The following is a 23,547-nucleotide window of genomic DNA, read 5'->3' on the forward strand; positions in this document are numbered from 1 at the left end:
GATGGTTAAGTTTTGAAATTTTCTCTCATTCTACTCAAGGGTAGAATGATTGGAGTGTCAGTGTTCAATGCTACAGGACAATAACTTTTGTAAAAATGGTTAAAGCAGATTAGACCCCAGTCAGTTAATCTACCTCCTCACCAAAACTTGGAGTTATCATGCTACTAACACTGCTAACCTACTGGGTAAAAATCCTGTCTCATCGTGATCTTAATTAGCACTTCCGATTGAGAGCAACCTTCAGCATCTTTTCGTGTTGCCATTCATCAGGCCTCTTTTGCGAAATGCCTGTTCATACCCTTTCTGCCCATATTTCTGTTGGATTTTCTTTTTGTTATTAACTTATAGGATTATCTTATATAGTCTGAATTCTAATCCTTTGTCTGGTCTATGTGCTGCAATTGTCTTCTCCCAGTTTGTGGCCATGTTTTCATTCTCTTTATAGTGCCTTTTGATGGACAGGAGTTTCTAATTTTAATATAGTTGCACGTAATTGAATTTATGATTCTTTTCCTTTATAGTTTGCACATTTTGTGTCTCGTTTCAAAGTGCTTCCTTATCCCCAGTCATAACAATTCCACTATTTTCCTATGAAAGTATCAGTTTTCCTTTTCATATACAAGTCTGCAGCTCATTTAAAATTAACTTCTGCTGTGGTATGGAGTGGAAGTTCAGTTCTTTTTTAATATGAATAATCAGTGGCTCCAGCCCCATGTATGGAGTGGAAGTTCAGTTCTTTTTTAATATGAATAATCAGTGGCTCCAGCCCCATGTATAGAGTAACCCCACCTTTCTCCAGGGCTCTGCAGCAGCTTCACTGCAAATATATGACAAACATGTGACATGCGGATATAGAGCAAGAGAGGCACTGCAGAGCTCTAGAGAAATGAGGAGAGACACAGTAAATGGTGCTGGAGCTGCTGACTATTCCAAGTGGACGCATGCCTTTTTCTGGGCTCTCCTGTTCCATTGATCTTTTTGTCTTTCTGTACTAACGCCACAATGCATTAATTACTATAGCTTTAGGCTAACTCTTAAAATTGATGAGTCAGCCAGGCACAGTGGCTCATGCCTGTAATCCCAGCACTTTGGGAGACTGAGGTGGGCAGATCATGAGTTCAGGAGTTTGAGACCAGTCTAGCCAACATAGTGAAACCCCATCTTTACTAAAAATACAAAAAATTAGCTGGGTGTGGTGGTGTGCACCTGTAATCCCAGTTACTCGGGAGGCTGAGGCAGGGGAATCGCATGAACCCGGGAAGCGGAGGTTGCAGTGAGCTGAGATAGCGCCATTGCACTCCAGCCTGGGTGACAGTGCAGGACTCTGTCTCAAAAAAAAAAAAAAAAAAAAAAAAATTGGTGAGTAAATCCTCATATCTTGATTTTCCATTTTCCTCTTCAGGAGTTTCTTGATTCTTTTGGGGCCTTTGCTCATCCATTTGCATTTCACAATAAGCTTGTCACATTCTTAGACTAACCTGTTTGGTATTTTGATTGACGTCCTTGGGTCTGTAGACTAATGTGGGGAGAATAAGATCTTTAGGATATGAATCTGCCTCTTCAGGAATATGCGCTCTTGCACTCTCTTTCTCTCTTGGATTTCCTTGATGTCTCTCAAATTTTAATAAGTTTTTTCATAAACAGCTTGTGCACCTTTTGAAATATTCCCCCTGTGTCCTTATTTTTTGTTGTTGCCATTCATATTATAAATGGTATCTTTTTCTAGGATTAGATTTTTCTTTATGACTGATATGCGGAAATGCTATTAATTTTCATGTCTTCATCTTATATTTAATTTACTTTCTAATTTTTTAAAATGAATATACCACATATATATTCTTTGTTTTTTCTACATAGACAGAGTTTTGCTTCTTTCCTTCTACTCTGTAAACCATTTCTTTCTTTTACTTGTCATATTGCACTAGGATCTCCAGTTCCTAGTGGGGGGATAATACACTCATCTTGTTGCTTATTTTAAAGGGAAAACTGCTAACTCTTCATTAACAAAAATGATGCTTGCTATAGACTTTTGGTAGAAAGAAGTTTCCTTCTCTTCTGGTTATCTGAATTTTGTTTTCTTTTTTTTCTTTTTTCTTATTTTGCTTCCCTCCAGGAGGGAAACAAAAAATTGTCAGAAACTATTTCAGAGCTAAAGAAAACTTCTTAATCTCCTTCTCCTCTACTGTTCCTTGAAAACTTTTAAAAAATTATGAACAGGCTTCAAATTTTATTAAGTGATTTTTCTGCATCTATTTAACTGTTTATGTGGTTCCCATCCTCATATCTGTTAGTGTGGATCATGACTTCTAAGGAATTATTAATGTTAAGCTATCTTTGCATTCCTGGGATGAACATTACTTGGCCACTAAGAATCATCCTTTAAACACCTGCTCTAGACCAGGCTTATTAATTTATTGCTTTTAACTTTGGCCAAACTAGTGGTTTAATTGTTTTTAAGGTTATTTATTCTTTATTGTTATTGTTGTAAGATTATTCTTTTTTAAAAACTGGTTAGGTTAATTATATGAAGCTATATTTTTGCACAGTCTATCTTTTTCTACCCTTTTAGCTTTCAGCCTTTGTTCTTATATTTAAAATATGTGTAAAGTAATATAGTTTTAAAAATATCCAGTTTGGTAGTCTTTATTTTTTAATTGTTTAGTACAGTCACATTAAAATAATTATAGTTGAGCTTACTTTTACCATTTTGCTATCTGTCTTCTATTTGTCCCATCTTTATTTGTTCCTGTATTTCTAATTTATTTTGCTTTCTTTATGATTAATAGTTTTTAAATCCATTTTTCTCCCCTTTCTGGTTATACAGATTTGTATGTTTCATTTAGTGATTAGCCTAGAGATTATAATATACGCCCTGGACTTACTATAGTTCACCTAAATTGCTACTTTGCCACTTCCTGAATAGTAAAATACTTTACAAAATGTTAGTCATTTCCCTTTCTCCCAGCTTGGATGCTGTTATATTTTAATTATATATACACATTTAAAATACAGTAGTCACTTTTGTCATTGTTTAAACGTTTGGTGTTTGTGTCACCGTGCCCCATGCTTGCCCTCCAGTGCTCTCCATTGGTTCTCCATCATCATGCCTTTGTCTGGGGTGACTTCTGCTTGAAGGACTTGTTTGTTTACTTAGTTTTTAATGCTAGTCAACTGGCAGTGAATTGGTCCATTTTTAAACACTAATAGTTATTGATTGTTGAGTTAGCAATTCTTTATCTTATAAAATATGACATTCCATCATCTTCTGGTTTCTGAAGTTTGCTGAAAAGTCAGCTGTCTGTCTTATTGTTGCACTTTTGAAGATAATGCAAATGTTTTTACTCTGGCTGCTTTTAAGATTTTTTCTTTGGTTTGAAGCTAATTGTGTTACAGTTCGTTGAGGTTTTCTTCATATTTATTCTGCTTAGGGTTTGCTGAACTTCTTGAATTTCTGGATTGCTCTCTGTCATCTATTGGCAAATTCTTGACCCTGATCCCTTCAAATATTGCTCTGCCTCATCCAATCTGTCCTTTCCTCTCGGAGTTGAATTATAGGTAGGTTAGTCCTTTTGACTGTCCCTCGGATCTCTATTCTTGTTTTCTTTCCATTCCTTTCCCCTTTCTTGACCACAGTTTGGATATTTTCTGCTGAGCTCTCTGGCAGATCACGGACCTTGTTTTCTGATGTGTCCAGTCTGTTACTAAACCCATCCAATGAATCCTGAATTACAAATTTTGTATTTTTCAATTCTAGAATGCCCGTTTTGTACTTTAATATATATTTTAATTCTATATTTAAAATTCTTCTCTTTCCCACTTATGTTGTCTGTCTTTTCCTCTTATTATTAAGTGTATCCATCATAATTATTTTACACTTCTTATCTGCTAGCACCAGTATTGTGGACATCTATTCCTCTGCTTGTATTTTCTTCTTTTTTCCCTTCTCTTTATTATTATTAAATACATGTTTTTGCTTTTTGCATGCTTTTAAAATTGTGAGTGTTTGCTGGACTTGTGCATAAAGGACTGTAAAACCTCTGGATTGTCGTGTTTTTCATCAAAGCAAAAGCTCTCTTTGCCCTTGGTTAGGCATATGGAGTGAGGGGTGAAGGACCTTGGTTTCATGAGGGATTGATCTGGGTCAGGGCTGGCCTGTTATTTTACTAAAACTCAGTCCCTAGTTGGACCTTCCCTTTGAGCATGGTCTTTTGATTGGAAGCCCATGGTCTCTTTCTCCTCAGCCTGTAAATGCTTTGGGAGATCCCTTGGTTCTCCCCTTAGAAGGTTTTGAGCTGAGCTCTTTAGCTTCCCACGTCCCCTGTTTCAAAGTCTCCTAAATGTCCTGATGGGAGATGTGACTATGTGTGAAGAAGGCCCTTCTCTCTCTGTCTTTCCACCTACCTTTCCTCCCACCCCAGTCTTGTAAGTGCCATTAGATTAAGGGATAGTATGCTTTTTCTTTTAGGAGCCCTCACTTGACCCAGCTCTCTAGGCTCACGAACACAGCCCCATAGGATAGCAAATTGATTGCACTTTTGGGGTTCTGATTCTGATCTTTCATGCCATCCCCAATGGGCCACCCAGAGCTTCCCTGGTTTCCCTTCCCAGGTGGAGTGGCTTTGTGTGGACTGCCACAGTGCTCCCCATCTGCACCCAGGATCAGCGAGTGTTTCTGGGCAGCAAAGGGCAGTCTCCACTGTACAGTCCCAGACCCCCTCGTCCTGGTTGCTTCCACAGCTCTATAACATTTTAAAAGACGAGTTTTGTAATTTTTCTGACTTTTTCCAGTTCCTGTGGGAACATTGGGCTGCCTCCATTAGTTCGTTTTGCTTGGAAATGAAAGTCCATTCTGAGCACTTGCTTGAAATCTTGATTGAAATCTTTGATTTCTGCTTTCTCCTTGGTCATGCTTTCTCCTGTCAACTATCTTCCTTTGCCCACACATTTCATAAATGCTTATTTCGTATTCTACACAGGTTGCTTTAAATACCTGCAATCCTGTGGGTGGAGTGTGGGCTTTGTGGTTTTCATCTTTCTGTGATTTCTTGTAACTCTTATGATGACACGGGACCTTGTTTGATGACTTGGTTGATTATTAATTTATATGGGCTGAGCCTGATCTGTTTGACTCCTGAGTGCCTAAATTAGGGATGCTTTTCCCTAAGGGTGGGTGTTTGGGTTTCTGTTGCCTGGAACCAGGGGGTCTCAAGGCAGCACCACTCAGATCTAGGACTTTCTAAGGCTTCTCACTCAATCAGGGCCCTCGGGTTGTCAGGGAGGCCCCAGTGGAGCGTCTGGAGGTCATGGGGTGTGCACCTTCTCTGCTGATGCTGCCCACTTTCCCTCTGCTTCCTCCAGCCCTGGCTTACTCTCCTTTTTCCAAGTGCCCCGATTCTCTTTGGATTGCCCGTGCTTACTTGAGAGGCCATTCAGGAAACTGAAACATTGCCATTTATTCAATATCTAGTGCATCATAGTCCCTTAATCCAAAACAACTGGTTTGGTTTTTGCATAAAGCTACCAGAAGATAAATATAGATAAAAATCTTGAAGATTTAGAAAAAGTAATATTAAAATAGATCCTTAGATAGGTTCTTATCAACATCTGCAAGTGTTCATCCCAATATGGATTCCATCAGTTAGAGCGGTTTTAAGAGGGGTCACTGTGCGCCAGGCCCAGTGTGGGATCTGGGGGAGGTTGTCAAAGTTGTCTTCTAATCCAGAACAACTTGCTCACTAATATTTATATTTCTGCCTTCAATCTGGGAAGCAGTCCTTTTCAGAAAGGTTTGCTGCAGTACTCTCTAGGGGACAAAGCTGAGTGAAACTCTAGAGGCTTGTCTTATACGCATAGACATCACATGCACACTTACACCCCAGTCATTTCCGCATGTGGGATCATCACAGTTGTGTGTTTGACTTTTTCACCTGACCTTGTAAGTGCTTAGCCATATATTGAACTCTTTAATATCATTTTTGGAGATGGCATAGTGTCCTACTGTAAAGATATAACCTTCTTCCATTGTTAGGAATTTAGGGCAATTTCATATCTGAGACTCTGTCTTAAAGAATTAATTAAAATTTTGCGCACAAAGATGTTTAATATAGTGTTTTGAGAAGTCAAAACACAGGGAAGACTTCTTGTGTCTTACATTGAGAAATTCCTAACCAGCCTCTGAGTTTCCTGAATTCAGGACTGTGTTGTGTAATTTTGAAGCCCCAATAGTGATATGGTCATTTTTTTCATGTCTTCATTCAAAAAACCTCAGTCACCTGGGGAATGGGTGGGGTGTGTGCTGGACCCTGACCTTGAACTGTCCAGACAAGTTCCTAACCACGTGGAGCTCAAGCTTCCCTGGGGCTTAGCTGAATGACCTGCTCAGTGGCCAGCCACTTGCTGCGTGTCAGCCGGTGAACTCTGGGTTCCTGGCTTATCAGAGACTTCAAGTCCTCATTACCTTCTGGGTCTCAGTTTCCCTAATATGTGCGATGACAGGATTGGCCAGGGCTTTCCAACAGAAGTTTTTGCAATGATGGAAATGTTCTGTGTCTCTGCTGCCCAATATGGTAGCCACTAGTCACATTGGCTGCTGGGCACTTGAAATTGACTCCTGTGGCTTAGAAACTGAATTTTAAATTTTATTACATTCCAATTAATTTAAATTTAAATAAGTAGCCACATGTGGCTAACAGCTGCGTATGGACACTGCCAGTCTAGATGGATATGATGCTTGTTTAATGGTCTTAAGGGGTCTTTAGAGTCTATTCTGATCCTGACATCTGGTTTTCTTTGCTTGTTTGTATTTATTTGTTCCTTTATTTTTACCACGACTGCTCTGAGTACCAGGAACTCCTTTTTGGGATGTCACAGATCACCAACTTCCTTCTCTGTGCTGTGTCAATAGGGACGTCACCCCGTGGGGAAAGGAATTTGCCTGAACAAGACACTAAAAAGATAAAATAGGTTGAAGTGGAGAAGAATAAAAGATTGTGCTGGCATGAGCTAGTTTTGCAAAACCCATTTAAATAAACTCAGGATATTACCGACCCCATGCACACATTCTTTCCTTGACTCTGCAATGTTCCGTTAAACCAGATTGTGAATTTTTTTCAGGATTAACAATCTACATTTATGATTCTATTTTCTTTTATAAGTAACTGCTATTTGTAAATGAGACTAATTATTTGAATTCATGGTACAAATAACGTAATTTAGAGTTACAGAACTCTTGATCCTCTGGGTCTAAGCAAAATAAACGTAGTACCTAATGCTGGAATAGAGCAAGAGTTTTCTTCGAATCTCAAAATATCTGCATTGTGAAACTGGGTTAAGTTATTTTGGAAACTATAAATAGTCACTTGGTAATTAGGTGTTTGGTTTTATTTGTTCTAGTGGAGTGCTTATTACAGTTGGTGCATTTTTACCCCACGGATCAGAAGCTTTTATAGGCCAAGTGATGAGAGACCATCTTCTACATTTCATTTGCTGATTGTGACTCATCACTGATGATCGATGGACTGCTGAACTTTTTAATTCCTGTTTGCTTGTAGAGAAAGAAAATTCTCATCTCTTTTGATAGGTCCTACTCCAAAATTCTGCAGCCGTTTTGTACAATCATAACCTTACACGATATCGCACAAAGGCAGAGAAACGATTGCATGGACATGCCTTCCTGTCAAACGTGTATGGAATCTGGCCCGTCCTAGGCTTATCTCTTTCCAACAGGATTCTTCTTCCCGTTTTTCTCAGCAGAGCTTCTTCACGTAGTTCACATGACATCAGAACTTCATCAGGATGTAAGTTCCTGCAGAAATAGGCCTGTGTCTGGTCAGTAAACAGAGAATGTAATGACATTCCCAGAGCATTCACAGGCCAGAGTCTGGTGTCCTCCCCAGCGTCCAGCAGGCTGCGGATGGATGGCATGCAGCTGACAAGATTGATACTGCATTAGACATTCCTGGAGGTCCCTGCGGCTGGGGACTGGCACTCGCAGGCCTCCCCCTGCACACAGCTGTCTTTGGAGAGCACAGAGCAATGGGAGGTGGTTTTGTTTTAGTATTTGCCATTTAGAGTCTCGCTTTTTTTAATTTATCCTCACCCTTTAAGAAATAATTGGTAATTTATTTCTTAGAGATCAAATGTTGCTACAAGCTGAAAACTGTTTTATAAATATTTCAGGAAACTTGAATGCCTGGAATTTTCATCGTCACGCTTAAGTCTTCCTCCAAAAGGGGATGGACTTCGTTCCATCCCCCTCCAAAAGCTGGTCCGATTCTTGCCTGGGTGTTGTATGCTATTTGCCTTTTCCATAGGCTCCAATAACAATAAGTACATCTTAAAATTGATGAAAGTTTAATAAATGGCTAGCAAGCAGAGAGACTACTTTTATAACAAGATTAATACCTTGGCTCAGGGGACATAACATTTTAGTAAAATCAAAATTTGTATAGTTATCCTAGCGGTGCTTGCAACCTCTGGCTTCCTTATAAAAATGTCTAAATAAAATACTGGCAGCCGTCTCTAGCCATTATTTCCATCTGCTCTAGGTGGTCTGACCCGGAACCCACTCAGGGTGATGCACTCTGGGCTGGGGTCTCTGGGATTTCTGTCGCATCAGCTTGTGCAGCCGTGGAATGGGGATGGGGCACTGAGGCTAGCTGTCCCGTGCTCTAGAGGTTCCTGGGAAAAAAATACAGAGAGAAATAACTCACAAGGGAGCCAGCATTTGGTGGTGTTTTAAATAAATTCATTCATCATCTATACCTTTTCCCCTTTTAATTACTACACTTTAAAAGGGATCTTGGTATATATTTATTTTTGTTTTGTTAATTTTTTTCTTTTTTAAAAAATTAATTGTAGAGATGGGGTCTCTCTACATTGCACAGGCTCGCCTTGAACTCCTGGCCTCAAGTGATCCTCCTACCTCAGCCTCCCAAAGTGCTGGGATTACAGGCATGACCCACTGTGCCTGGCCAATTTTTTTTCCCCCTTTTTGGCAAGGGAAGGCTATCGGGGTAGAAGTTCTAAAGCAAGTACTCTGAACGGTTTCTGATTTTAATAGGGGGAGCATCATTTCCTAATCTAATTTATAATGTGATATAAAGCTGCTGGCCAGCTGACACTAATCTTAATTTATGATCTATTTAACCTTTATATTTCCTAGCCACAGCTCATACCACTCCCCCATCTCTGCACCAGCATGTTTCAGAGGCAAGCAAGCAGCGTCAGTTCTGGATCCTGGAGGCAAGGGGAGGGTTTTCACGGAGGGGCGGTGCACAGCTCTGTGCCTCCCCGGTCAGCTGGTCCAGCACTGCAGTCAGCAGCAAGGGCGTGGTGAGGGCCCTGCAGATTCTTCACGCTGTCCTGGTCTTCTCTCCTGTTTCTGAATGGCAGGACTTTGGGGTCAGATTAGACCCTGCATGTACACAGATGACAACGGAATGGCTTTTTGGGGGGACTTTTTATTTTGAGATAAATTTTAGACTTGCTGAAAAGTTGCACAAATAGCACAAAGTTTCTGTATGCAGCCACCATCTGGTTTCTGCCAGCACTAACACCTCACACTTACCACAACCAGGGCCCTAACACGGGTGCACTACTGTAAACCTTGCCATCTCTCCTTTGTCTCCTCTAGTGCAATGGTCTGAATTTATGCTTCCTCCAAATTCCTGTGTTGAAACTCTACCCCCATGGTGATGGCCTTTGGAGGTGGGGCCTTTGGGCAATGACTAGGTCAGGCTGGAGCCCTCAGAATGGGATTAGTGTGCCTGTAAAAGAGGACTGAGGGAGCTCACTGTCCTCTTCCACCACGTGAGGACGTGGCGAGAAGGTGCTCTCTGTGAACCAGGAAGAGGGCCCTTATCAGACACGGGCTCTGGCGGCACCTTGATCTTGGACTTCACAGCCTCCAGAATGTGCGAGATGAATTTCTGTTGTTTACAAAGCACCCAGTCTAAGGTATTTTATTCCAGCAACCAGAAGGAACTAAGACGTCTAACTTGTGACAGTTCCTCTTGCCTTGTTTTTTGTGACCCTGGACCCTTTCGAAGAATACTGGTCAGGTATTTTGTAGGATGCCTCTCGTTTGGGTTTGCTGATGTTGTCTCACAGAGAGACAGAGATTACGTGTTTTTGGTAAGAAGGCTCAGAAGTGATGTGCCCCCTTGGGGCATCCTGTCCTGGGGACATATGTCTGTCAGTTACTGTGATGTTAGCTTGGTCACTGGGTATGGTGAATCTCTTGTGCATTTCCTCTTGGTAGTTGATGTTTTCCCATTGGTAATTAATACCTTGGGGGAGATATTTTGAGACCATTTTGGTTCTGCTCAGGCTTTCACCCACTCATCTTAGTGACCGTGAGTGTGTCTTGCCTGTGGCAGTTATTACTGTACTGTTTCCCTAATGCTTGTATTTCCCTCCTTCCCTTTTCATTTACCAATGGGAACTGTTCTCTAAGGAAGAGCTGTCTTTTCTTTCCTTTTTATTTATTAGTCATTGAATTATTCACATCAGCGTAGACTCATGGATATTTATTTTAATTTCTGGGGTATAGTCCAGTGCTGTCTTTACTTAATTTTGTTACTCAAATAGCCCCCACTTTGGCTTTTGGGAAACTCTTGGGTTTGGCTCCTATGTCTTTTGGACCTGCCCATCGTTTTTCTAGCGCTTTCCTACTTTCTGGGATCATAGTATGATCCAGGTGTATCTTGTGTTTTCCCTGCCCCATCCCTGGATTCAGTCACTTCTCCAAGGAGCCTCTCTTCCTTTTAGCTGGAGGATGATGTTTAGCAGCCAAGATCTGGGTGCTGAGTGTGCTCGCTGCTGCTGAGGCACTGCTCTTCCTGCCCTTCTCAGTAGGGGGAGCTAGGGGCTGTATGTGTGTCTACTGACCCGTGCATCTGCATTTATTTCTGTGTCTGCTGTCTGCATGCATGTTAAAAACTGCAAGTTCATCTGATGCCTCTAACTTGAATTCATCACAGCAGGTTTTATTCTAATCTCTGCCTTTCCTCTTTGTAGCTGCCTTCTCCAACATTGAGAAACCTGGCCCTCTTTATCTGCAACATGTTTGCTTATATGGTGGCTTCCTTTAAAAAGAATCTGGTAAAACCTGTGTCATTGTGTTTCAGCCACTAGATGCAGATGAGGCTTAGTAGGAAAAGCCCTTCTTGTGAAGAACAGTATTTCCTATGCTTGCTTGGTGGAAAAAGTCACAGAATTTTCTACAGAATTCTTCTGTAAACGTGGTTAGGAATATTGGGTTGACATTTGGACTCAAATAGAAAATGAAATCCTTTTGTTTCATTACTTATTTCGTTACTCAGCTTTCACCTTGACTCTTGGAAAGCTGATGGCATGTTTCCAAATGGATATGCCAGCTAATTAGCTTATTTCTCAAATATCCATGTTGCATGTGGAAAACAAATAAAAATAAAGCGAGGAAGACCCTCTACTGTTGTTATGTGAAGAATAACAATTACCTTTAATAGCATTTTCTGCTAATTTAGAGATTTTTCTTTTTCTTACACTTATTTTCTAACTCCTATGATTTGTGTAATTCATATCTTATACCTACATCTGATTCATTATGATTCTTAATTATCTTTGTTGTAAACAGAAATATTGAAAATTCATTCAATGAACCTAAAACCCTTTAAAAGGTCTGGTTAAATTTTAACATTAAGGGTGATACAGTATTCATGCTATAGAACACAGACAGTCAGAAGTCTTATGAAGTGTTGGAGACTTTAATGGATACTGTACCATGTAGAATCTGATCACGAGACTCCTGGTTCATCACGTTTTTACTCGAATTGGGTTTCCTGGTGACAAAAGACTGTGAAGTAGCTGACGGAAATACATCCTTATGTCAGTTTTCACCCGATGACTGAAAATTGTTGGATATATGCGTGAAATAATTAGGTCTTATTTTTGGAAGGGAGAGAATATAACCGACTGAAAAATAATTTGGAGTTAATTGTCCTGAAAATTCACCTATTGTATATTAATAGGTTAGGTGTTTCCTAATTCTTTCTTTCTTAAGCATATCTTCCTTTTCCTTACACTCTTTTTGACACAAACTTTTGAATATGGACTCACATTATAAATCTTGGGATTGGAAAGGCCATAAAGATTGGATTTTTAAAACTTCTCCAACAATGTAGAGGAATACCAGTGTTGCATTTGTTCAGAAAGTCCTCATTGGCGCTGATTTGGGCACCGCCTGGTTTCCTACCGTAGAAGCGTGCGCTGTGGTGGGGTGAACTGGGCGGGGGATTCACACCAGCCTGGGCCCTGGGCCATGGGGGGCTGCCTCCCAGGGCTGCTTCAGCCGACAGGAGGGTGCGGTGGTGAAGAGGCAGGGCTCTGGGGATTGGAATCTCCACGCTTGACTTTAGGCTTCTACTGCTCACTCGAAATGGGACCTGAGGCAAATTATTCACCTGCATTGTGCTGGGTTCCTCACTTGTGATACATGGATTATAATATCATCTCTCTCCATGGGTTATTGTAAGGATTGATTTTATTAATATTTCAAGTGTTAACATTATTTATTTATTTTGAGATTGAGTCTGGCTCTGTTGCCCAGGTGCAGTGGTGCGATCTCAGCTCACTGTAACCTCCACCTCCTGAGCAATCCTCACACCTCAGCCTCCTGAGTATCTGGGATTACAGGTACCCACCACCACACCTTCCTGATTTTTGTATGTTTTTGTAGAGACAGTGCTTCACCATGTTGCCCAGACTGGTCTTAAACTTCTGAGCTCAAACTATCCGCCCGCCTTAGCCTCCCACAGTGCTGGGATTACAGACATGAGCCACCGCACGCAGCCCAAATGTTAAGTGTATGACATAAAATTCAGGGTTACTTTGCCTAAACAGTTCAGTGTCTCTGATTAATGTGATTTCTGTTTCACTGACAGCTTTCATGTAAATTTAAAACTAGATAGAATTATAGAGCTTCAGAGTTGTACAGACTTGTAGAGGTAAAGTAAAGCCAAAACATTGAGCTCAGTGACGGGGTCAGTCACGTCCTGGTGTCAGAGTCCACTGACAGGCTCTGGCAACTCTTGCATCAAAATCCTTTGCACACAGGTCCTTTCTTGCTCTTAGCCGGTAGCAGCTGTCCTGGGCAGAGTTCCCTCAGTGAACCTAGAAACGGCAGTGGCTGGAGGTGAGAGGTGTCCATGTACTCACTTGCTCAAAGTTGCCCCCTCTTCCCTCTCTGGGCTTGGGCCCTGATACCTCTCAGAGCTACCCTGCCTCCTGCGGGGGTGGGGGAGGATGCCTTTATTATCTCTAGGCCAAAGGTTGGACCTCCACATATGTCCATGATGAGGGACAGCAGTCATCCCTTTCAAGACCGAGAAAGTATTTAACTCCTTGGAAAATTGAGGGTTTATTTTGCAGTGGTTTGGAAAATGTGCTGAGGGTGGCTGTAGAGTTAACTAAATAGAATGTTTCAGAGTCACAGAGATTTGTAATTGGTGGGCTTGGTTTGTTTTTATAGTGCTTACTCCTTTTTATCTGCCTTGTGGATTTATGCATTTATTGATAAGTCAGTCATTCACCTCCCCATTCTTTGGTTTTCATGTTTCTGTTTATCATCAAGATAAGCAACTGTGGGTTTTCTTCCATCGAAGCACCTGCCGCAGGTGATGATTTTAATGGTATGACTGCCATGGTCACCACGACCATTCCGAGGACTCTAAACATGTTTCTTGTCCAACAGTACTTTAATGTGAAAGAAAGCCTGAATTGGGCAGCATTTGTGTCTGTGGTAGACCAGGGAGGCAGGGCTCACCTCTGTTTTCAGGTCCCCTTTGCTGGATGTGCAGGAGGACTGCCCCGTTCCACTCCTTCAAGGGTGGCTTGGTCATGGACTTGGTTTGGCTAATGAGCGTGGGCTGGAGTGGCATGTGGTGCTTCTTGGTAGATGTGTGTGCACACCAGCTCGTGGTTCTCCCCATGTGATACTGGGACAGCTGTGGGATGGGATGGGCACAGCCTGTGGCATCAAGCTTGCGTGAATCAAGGCCGCTGCTGGGGCTAGCCCAGACCCGTAGTGGGTTTGGTGGTGGTTGTTATTGCAGAGCGTCCCAGCCATCCTGACTAGTACAGCGTGGAGTGTGTCTATGTCCTGGAGCTTGGGGAGAGTCCTGGCCGCAGTCCAGGCTTTGAAGAATGTTGACTTGACCTGGAATACCCACCTGTCCCTGGAGTGCTGTGTTCTTAGGCTAGTTCCATAACCTCCCTGTCTGCTTCTTCATCTACACACCATTTGATCTTCCTTAGGTTTGCTGTGAGGAGTAAATGAGATAATGCATGTAAAGCACCTGGCCTGGTGCCAGGCATATTTAGTTAATACGTTGCGTTCCTACCCAGCTAGACCTTTTAATAGTCCATTGGCATCAGGTCACCTACAAAAAGGTACAGAAGCTGCCTTTCTCTGTGGTGTTTGCTTTTTGATTAAAAAAAGGAAATAAATGATCACATAATTGTTTTATTTTGCCTTAAAAAATGAGTAAAAAAAAATGTGGCTCACATATGCCAGAGGTGTGATATGTGAGTTGTCTCTCCCTGAGGAAGGCTGTAGCTGAGGTTGGGGGTGAATTTTTTCCCCTGCATGAAGAGGGGTGACTGGGGATGGGGCCACCTCCCTTCCTAAATTTCCGTGCTCCCTGTTGGTGTAATTAACTTAGGGGAAACCACACGTGGGGATTCAGGGGCCTCTCCCTTTATTCTTTTCCTTAAAATCAAGTTACATTTTTTTTTGAACGATAAACTTTAGAACAAAATGAGGAATAGAAAACAAGATGTCGAGACAAACAAGCCTTAGCGAGGCAGCTGTTAAAAGCAGCCGGACCCAAACAGAGCATAAAAATGCATGTAGTCCAGAGAAGCACTTTTTCTTTTTACGGCTCTACCCCGTATTTCATTTATATTTAAAACTGAGTTGACGAATATGAATACAGATATTTAGAGTTATTGTAAAGTCGTATTTGTTTATGTGCGTGGTCCAGTTTCCAGGCCATATCTTACAGTTTAAAAGGGAGAGCAGTTAATGGTATCGCCCACACTGCTTGGATTTTTTTTTTATTATTATTATCCTCCAGCTCCTATTCTTCAGGTGTGCAGCTATTTTAGTGTTATGAAGAATGATGGATGATGCAGGAAAGTTTCTTTGGAAGCACTTCTGATATTGTGCAATGCACTTGGGGGTCAGCTACACTTGACTGATGCATGATTTATCCGATGTCCCTGCCACTTCCCGAGATAAAGCTGCTGCTTTATCAAAAATGCCAGCAACTGTGATTTAGAATTTATAAACCTCCGTTTTCAAATAATTGTTCTGATTACTTTCTGCCTTGGCAATAAAATGATAAAGGTAATTGCACACAAATGTGAGATAGCACCAAAATACAATAAAATTAACCTGAATTAGCTTGACTTGTCGATGAGAAGTATTTATGAAATGTGGTGTTGCAATAAGGGAGGGAGAGTGATATTATGGCTGGAAGGTGAGTTATTGCTTTAATGTAATACTCTTTGAAATTTAAAAAAGAGACTGTTTCTGTTGAGGGTGATTGTGCTTTTGAAATTAAGTTGAAGTGATTCTTATAATTGGCAACGAGAATGCATTTTGAAGGTAATATCTTTTATTGTGTTATGCCTACTTGCATCACCTTTTATTTAGCTGTTTCTGGCTTCAGCTTTTCTAATACTCAGGTAGAAGCAGACTTGGAATTCTGTCGGATCCAGGGGCTGAAATGTTGTATTCTCTTTGTAGCAATGCCCCTGGTCTTAATGTTACAGACTTTTTCCTCCTACATTTGATTAAATTGTTTAGATATCAAAGGTTAAATATTATAGCTAGTTAATTTTTTTTTAAGTTTAAGGGGGGTTTTGTTTCCCTGTCTTTGTGTGCACTGGGAACATCTCATTGTAGCCTGATGGTTTCAACAGTATCAGATCAGGGTTCCATGTCTGATACCCATAGTTCATAATCTGCCTTTTACATTCCTGAAATGAAATTCCTGGATAATATCCATCTACATGTACTATTTAAATGAAACACTTTAGGAGCAGTAATTGTTAATAAAATAACATGCCTTCAGAACAGGAATGCTTGGGCAGGACTCTGCTAGCAGACATAACGTGGCAATCAGGTGTATGTACCTGGAACACAGCAGCTGCAAATGGAGATTGAGACAGTTTTGTTTATTGGACATTCATCATCTGGTCAACGTTGACATTGGTGATACAATTTTTCCAAAATGGTGGACAGCTTTTGTAAAGTTTCAAAGAAAATGAAGTTTACCTTTCCATTGAGTTACAGGATAGTTGTGTTCTTAGAAAACTTTGTGTAGAGAAAAACTGTGCAGAAAATTTTGTGTTTGCAGTAAATGGAATTCTAGTTTAGGGTCTTATGAATTTTAGATTTGAATGTGTTGCAGGACATTTGAAAGTGACACAGGTTTCAGGACGACACTGTTGTTTGGGATGGGAGAACATTCTACATTCTTGATTCCCCCCTTTTAAATGTCGATAGCTCCCACAACCATTGTGACAACTAAAAAGTGCCTTCAGATTCTCAATAACCCCCTCTTGAGAAGGACTAGAGAGGATGCCCTCCCCTGGCCAGATTGTGATTAGATCAGGAGCTTCCCAGCACCCTCCTGCTCAGAGAGCCTGTGCCACCTCACATGCCACCATGGGAAGCCTGAGATTTTGGTTCCCACTGTTGCCTGGGAATCCGTTTCCAAATGAGTGGGGAGAGAGATGTCATCAAAGCTGAGAGTCCTTGGTAATTGATTGTACTGTAGTGCCCTCCACCACCTTTAGGACCTGATTTTTTCTAGCCTAGGTTTGTGTGAATGTGCTAGGGTTTTTTTTCTGACTTGGTAATAAAGTTTGTAGTATTAGTGACTTGTAGGATATGTAACAAAGATGAAGTTTTGGAAACTAAGGCCAACTTTGGAAAGTGTTATAGACTTAAAATTGCAGCGTGTGTGTTTCCCCCTGTTGACTTTGGGAGTACAGCACTGGTATGCTGTTTTTCCAAGGAGAATGAACTATTGGGAAAGAATTGCTCAGGAAAAATATAACTAGTGGGATTTTTTCCAGAAATAATAAATGGAATTGAGAAAATTGAAGTGAAACAAGATTCTGTGGTAGATAAATATCTCTTTTAGTCCCCCAACCCCGCTTTTATTTTCTAGTCTATTGATAAACTGTATATTATTATGATAGCCTACTTTGACTCTTGGTTTGTAAAAATCAAAGTATAATACAGGCTTTATGATTAGGCTAGTGTGAAGTTACATGTTAAAATAGGGGACTGACAACATATCAAATACCTGTGTATTTTAATATTATGTGATAAATATGTAAAGTAAAAACTGAGATTCCATTTTTTCCAACATTTTGACCTAAGGCTGAATTTTAGGGGACATTAAATTATCATGGAGCTCAGATAGATACACAGTGGTTCTTTGTCTTACTCTGGGTGTGAGCAAGCTGGTCTTTTCCTTCTTTAAAAATGGTTGAGTTACTTTCTGTCTGCATCTGATACATCCAGTATCTCAAGTCTTTGCTTGTTTATTGTACATTCATCATCTGGTCAGTATGGATATTGGTGACATAATTTTCCTAAGATGGTAGACAGCTTTTGTAAAGTTTCAAAGGAAATTAAAGTTCAAGAACAAGCTAATAAAGTTTTTTGGCTTGTTCTTGCTCATGGTGTCTTATTTCCATGTTTTCCTGTTTCTTTGATTATACTGGGCATCATATTTGAGAGATTGCTCATTATTCATGAGAGCAGTGTGAAGCCTGAGGGGTTGTGCTTGTCCCTGGGGTAGTTTGATCCCTTCGGTCAGGTGCTGAGCACACCAACAGGCTTTGTGAATTGCTCAGATGGCCGCGAGCTGAGACCTGCAGAGTGGTCTGTCATCTGCAGTTGCTATTTTTTTTTTTGCAGTATTTCCTCACTAGGCCAGTGGTTTTCAACTGGGGGCAGTTTTGTCCCTCAGGGGAACTTTGTCATGGTAGACATTTGTGGTTGTTACAACTGAGGGGGTGCTGCCGGCATCCAGTGGGTGGAGGCCAGGGATGCCAGTGAACATCCCACAACACATGGGCTAGCCCCGCAACAAAGAGGAATTCTCTCTCCTGCAATGTCGGTACTGTCATGGTTGAGACAGTTCATTGGTCTCTGTAGAACTTGTTTAAAGCCCAGCTGGTCCCTGGCCCCACCCCAGATTTCCCTGCCTACCCTCGGTTCATCCGTGGCATCCCATCCTCTTGGGCAGGATTCTCTTGGTGCCATCTTGGACCCCTTCTTCTGTTGTGTCTTTCCCATCACCCCACGGCAAAAGAGTTTTCCATTTCTGTGGTTTTCCAAGCATCCCACACCTCCCCTTGCAGCCACATACTTAGGGCTGGTGAAGTAGCCGTTCAGTCATCTCACTGGCTCCAGATTGTTCTCCAGGCATCCAGGGGGCATTTATGCTCATGCCCAGCGCCGGTGGCTGCCTCGCTGCTATTGTAGATGTCCAAGTCCTGAGCCCTCGGACTGCTTTCAAAGCCCCAGCTGCCCTACCCTGTCCTCCCGTCTCTCCTTCCTATAATCCGCTCTATCCGAAAGAGTCGACTTGCCATTTGTACAACTCCATACTTCACATTTTTCTTTTCTCTGCCTTTGCACACTGTTTTTTCAACGTACATAGTACAAATACCTTCTTAATCTACCCCCTTTAAACTCCTAACCATTGTTCAAAACTCCTCCTCCTATGAAACTTTTCTTAGTCCTTGGATTTGGATGTTGTCATCTTCAGGGCATCTTCTCTGGGTTTCTTTGAGATCAATACAATATAGTCAGGGCTGTGGGCCCTGAGCCCATGCTGAATAGGATCCCAGTCTTCACTCTGCCACTTAGGGGCCATGTGTCCATCACCAGGTTACTTGAGATCCCCAAACCTCAGTTTCCCTGTGTCTAAAGTGGGGGTTCCAGTGCTATGTTATGATGCTTTGCCGGGCTACAGTGGAGCGCTAGGTGAAAATGTTCCTGCGACGACCAGTTCCTGTGAGGACCGGGTGAAACAGGACTGGTCTAGTGTTGAAAGGTCTCTGTGAGCCGTCAGGCAGGTGACGTTGGAGCCAGCCCCTCCAGGGTGGTGTGCGTGGTGCCGCAGCCTCTGCATTTATCCCATGTCCTTGGGTTTGGCTTCCAGACGGATGTGAATCTCCCCTCTGGAGCATGTAGATGGAGGACAAGGCCTCTGGGGCAGGGGTGGCCTGGAGACATAGCAGTGGTCTTGTCTGGTGGCACACAGACATTTCCCAGTTTGGTGCGGGCTGCCTGGTGCACAGCCGTCCTACAGCATCAGAGCAGGCTGTGGAGGCAGGGCCAGGCTCACCTGGGAGCAATGGCCCTGCTGGAGGAGATCTGGTTTTCAGTCCCTGTCCACAGAGGGTCCTGCTGAATTGGGGACAGAGGTGCCCCAGGAGTGAGCTCTGCAGTATGTAGGAAGTCCTAGTTCCGGTGCTGGGGGAGGAACGTCCTGAGAGTGGGCCGGAGATGGGGATTTATGAGCTGAGCTGTGGGAAGCAGGCTTGCAGAGCCTCTGGTGAGTGGGCCAAAATGACAAATGGATTCTGTGCAACTTTTTATTGTCCAGCCTCACACTGTATTTCTTCGCGCACTGCTGTGTTTGCCAGTGTTTTGATTGTATTACTTGTGAGATGGAGAAACCTTTCCGTCTCCCAAAATAAATATGGATCTGCTTTCAAAATGTTTTAGCTGTTAAACTTCAGCAGCTAGCAAACAAGCCGAAAGCTTTTGTTCTCATTCCACCACAGGTTTGTAGAGTTTGAATCCCAGATAAAACATGTACCAAGCCACTGGATTCTGGGTGGGATACTAAGTCCTTTGCAGGGAGGTGACGCCCTTTGTTCTGTGACATTTTTGTTTTTGAGGAATCTCCTATTTCCTTCTCTCACCAAGTTAGTTTTCTGTCTTGGGTGGGGCTCCCTAATTCTTAGGGACCTCTGGTACAGCCCAGTAGCAGTTCTCAGCCTGTGGGTCCTAGCCCATAGGTAGACAGATGCTGTGGGGCAGGGCCAGCCCTGTTGTGGAGTAAAAAGCCCTTTTGCAGGTGGTTCTGATGGCCACACCCCTCCAGCCCGCCTGGAAGCCGCCATAGAGATAGCTTTCACATACTGGTGATACGTGGCAGGTCCTAGAAGGTATGGGTGAAGGTGGTGTGTACCAGGGGTTGGCAGGGGAAGGAGGAAGAGAGGAGTCGTAGGGCTGGAAAAGGAGAAAAAAGTTGATCTTCACCTAAAACAGTGTGTTTGTCAGTTGAGAAAACTGGTTTTACTCTTAGAAGTTAAAGGTGGAGTATATCGAGGTAAATGGGTGCTGACCACTCTGGTATACAACAGATTTAATTTTTCTTTCTTTTTTTTTTTTTTGAAATGGAGTTTTGCTCTTGTTGCCCAGGCTGGAGTGCAGTGGTGCGATCTCGGCTCACTGCAACCTCTGCCTCCCGGGTTCAAGTGATTCTCCTGCCTCAGCCTCCCAAGTGGCTGGGATTATAGGTGCCTGCCACATGCCCGGCTGACTTTTTGTATTTTTAGTAGAGACGGGGTTTTCACCATGTTGGCCAGGCTGGTCTCGAGCTCCTGATCGCAGGTGATCCGCCCGTCTCGGCCTCCCAAAGTGCTGGGATTACAGGCATGAGCCACCAGGCCTGGCCAGATTTAGTTAATTTGGAAAACCCCATTAAATAGACAGCTCAGATCAGATTGCTTACTTGATTGAAAAAAAGGCAAAGGTAATATTTTCTGTCATGAAGAAGGTTTGTGGATATTGCTAATTACTTATTTGAAAGAAATAATAAAATGAAATTCAGTAAAATCAAATAACTTGGCAGTTATTTGAAGGAAGCGGCTCTTTTCTGCTGGGCTGCGACTTTGAGGAGCAGTTGCGTCATTTCCGGGTGAAGCCAAGAGCCCTTGCCATCACCTGCTCCACCAGGGTTCTCTGTGTGTTTTCCTTTTGGGTTGAAATTTTCCCTTTTAGCTGCATGAGGTGTTTATTATTGCTACTCAGAAGTGCCTGGAATCTATATTGCTTTAAGGTGTGGGATGAAGTTTCCTTTCATGATGGTTTAATTTTTATTGTGTTTGCATAGAGCGTTGCCCCCATTCACAGGATGCCCATGATAGTCCCACCCCTCGAGACGACATGCAGGATTGTACCTTCCACGCCCAGCACACACCAGGCCCTGCACACGGTTCCTGTGTGCATTAGTGTGGTTGGGCTCCTCCTCTGTGTGTGTGCCTGGCACATTCGGATTTCCTTGTGTCCTTGTGCGATTTCTATAGAAAAAGGTGTGTTTTATCAAGTGGAAAATAGCTTACAGTAATGGTAGTTAATTATTTTGGAGTTCCAAGTTGTTTAGAATTGATAGAATTCCTAAATCTTGAGTTAAAATTCTACTCTAGGATGACTAAGAAAGACATGCTGTGTTTACGTGTATTTTCCAGTTTAACCAGAGGTGACTTTAGACAAGTAATTCTGTTCTGCCAATTTATTTCTCTAAGTATTGTCAATTTAGCTTTTTCATGGGATTCTGGGATACAGAGTTGCTTGGTCCATTGAAATCTATATATGTAATTTTTTTTTAACCAAATCTAACTTCTGGGTTTTAGAAAGCATCTCCTGTCCACAGCTTTTGAGAAAGGTCCCATAAATTGGATGACACCAAATGGCTCCAGCACCAGAATGAAAAGGAAGAGCAGCAGAGGCTTGGGGCACCCACCTGGGGGCTGTTTCCTAGTGCTGGGCAGAATCCTGGGGTCAGGGTTGGAGGGCCTTAAGGCCAGATTGGAGGTGGGAGCATGGCAAGGTTGCCGTGCCAGGATGCACAGTGTCCAACTGGGGTCCTGGAGCAGCGTGGGTTCTTCCCGCAGGGTGCTGTCCTCTGCCTGACAAGTCCTGTTCCCTGTCTCCTCGGGAGAACACCAGTACCAGGACGCCAGGAGTTGCCAGGTGGGGGCATCTAAGGAAAGGAAATGTTCATGGGATGCGCCACAGAGATGATCCCTTGGAGAATATTTTCCGGTCTTTCATAGAGGCTAAAATATAACATAGTTGTTAGAAATATGTGGTTTTGTAGGAAGTCACATACCTTGGGGAAAACGCTGGAATTGACACATGAGAATGGGTGAAATGTTGGAAGATGTTGAACAGGTGAGAGGACTGAATGGCTGCAGAGCCACACCTGGTGGTGGGAGCACGTTGAGGGCCTGCGGGTGCCCTTGAGGAAGGGTTTTGGTGGATGACAAATATGATAGGAACCACGTGTCTTGGGGAAAACACTGGAATTGATGAGTGAGAATGGATACATTATTGGCCCTATTGGAAATTATGGCTGACAGATCTGAAGCTCTGTCATGCATCGGGGGCTTGCTGGTTATTTCAGTTAGTTTAGTAATTTCATTGATCTGTAACAGATATGTGTCAAAGAGTTTTAGGAAGTTGATAGAAGTGTACATATTGATGAAAATAAAAATTCGTAAGAAATAGATGATGGGTTCAGGTACAGAATAAGGGCAGGAAAATAAATGAAACCAGTATACCAGATGCAGGCATGTGCTTCCCATGATGGGAACCCCAGATACCAGACGCAGCCAGATGCAGCCACGTGCTTCCTGTGATGGGAACCCGGTATACTAGACGCAGGCACGTGCTTCATGCAGTAGGAACCCCATATATCGGATGCAGGCACGTGCTTCCTGTGATGGGAACCCCGTATACCAGACACAGGCACATTCTTCCTGTGATGGGAACCTGGTATACCAGATGCAGCCACGTGCTTTCCGTGATGAGAACCCTGTATACCGTCCACAGGAAGACACAGACATGTGCTTCCTGTAATGGGAACCCATATACCAGATGCAGCCTGGTGCTTCCCATGATGGGAACCCCATATACCAGACTCAGCCACGTGCTTCATGTGATGGGAACCCCGTATACTAGATGCAGGCACGTGCTTCATGCAGTAGGAACCCCGTATATCAGATGCAGCCACGTGCTTCCTGTGATGGGAACCCCGTATACCAGACACAGGCACGTTCTTCCTGTGATGGGAACCTGGTATACCAGATGCAGCCACATGCTTTCCGTGATGAGAACCCTGTATACCATCTGCAGCCAGACACAGACACGTGCTTCCTGTAATGGGAACCCGTATACCAGATGCAGCCTGGTGCTTCCCATGATGAGAACCCCATATACCAGACGCAGCCACGTGCTTCATGTGATGGGAACCCCGTATACCAGATGCAGCCACATGCTTCTTGTAATGGGAAACACCTTGGAATATGCCAGGAATTAAGCAGTGAGCTTCCTGATGGTCAGAACACTGATGGCACCCAAAGCCAGCACCAAGGTTCTGGGTTGTGTGTTTTGTTTAACACAGCCATATTCACCTGGCCATCAGTTTTTTAGAGTGAGGAGACCTTCCCAGGGCTATTGGG

The 23,547-nt window shown here is 42.8% G+C and overlaps 2 protein-coding genes across 4 annotated transcripts in view; one reads left to right on the forward strand and one right to left on the reverse strand.

Annotated features, from left to right (window-relative positions):
* Nucleotides 1–23,547, forward strand: part of MGMT (O-6-methylguanine-DNA methyltransferase) — a 306,952-nt gene that overhangs the window by 21,084 nt on the left and 262,321 nt on the right. The window lies entirely within an intron of this gene.
* LOC134731123 (uncharacterized) lies at nt 22,539–23,327 on the reverse strand. The gene has a single exon (XM_063607622.1). It carries the CDS (start codon nt 23,325–23,327, stop codon nt 22,539–22,541), a length of 789 nt encoding a protein of 262 aa, XP_063463692.1.

The sequence above is a fragment of the Pan paniscus genome, chromosome 8 (assembly GCF_029289425.2).
Source record: "Pan paniscus chromosome 8, NHGRI_mPanPan1-v2.0_pri, whole genome shotgun sequence".
NCBI classification, from domain to species: Eukaryota; Metazoa; Chordata; class Mammalia; order Primates; family Hominidae; genus Pan; species Pan paniscus.

Excerpts from the sequence above, each read along its gene's own strand:
- LOC134731123 (XM_063607622.1), bottom strand. The coding sequence starts at position 23,327 with ATGAAGCACGTGGCTGCGTCTGGTATATGGGGTTCTCATCATGGGAAG.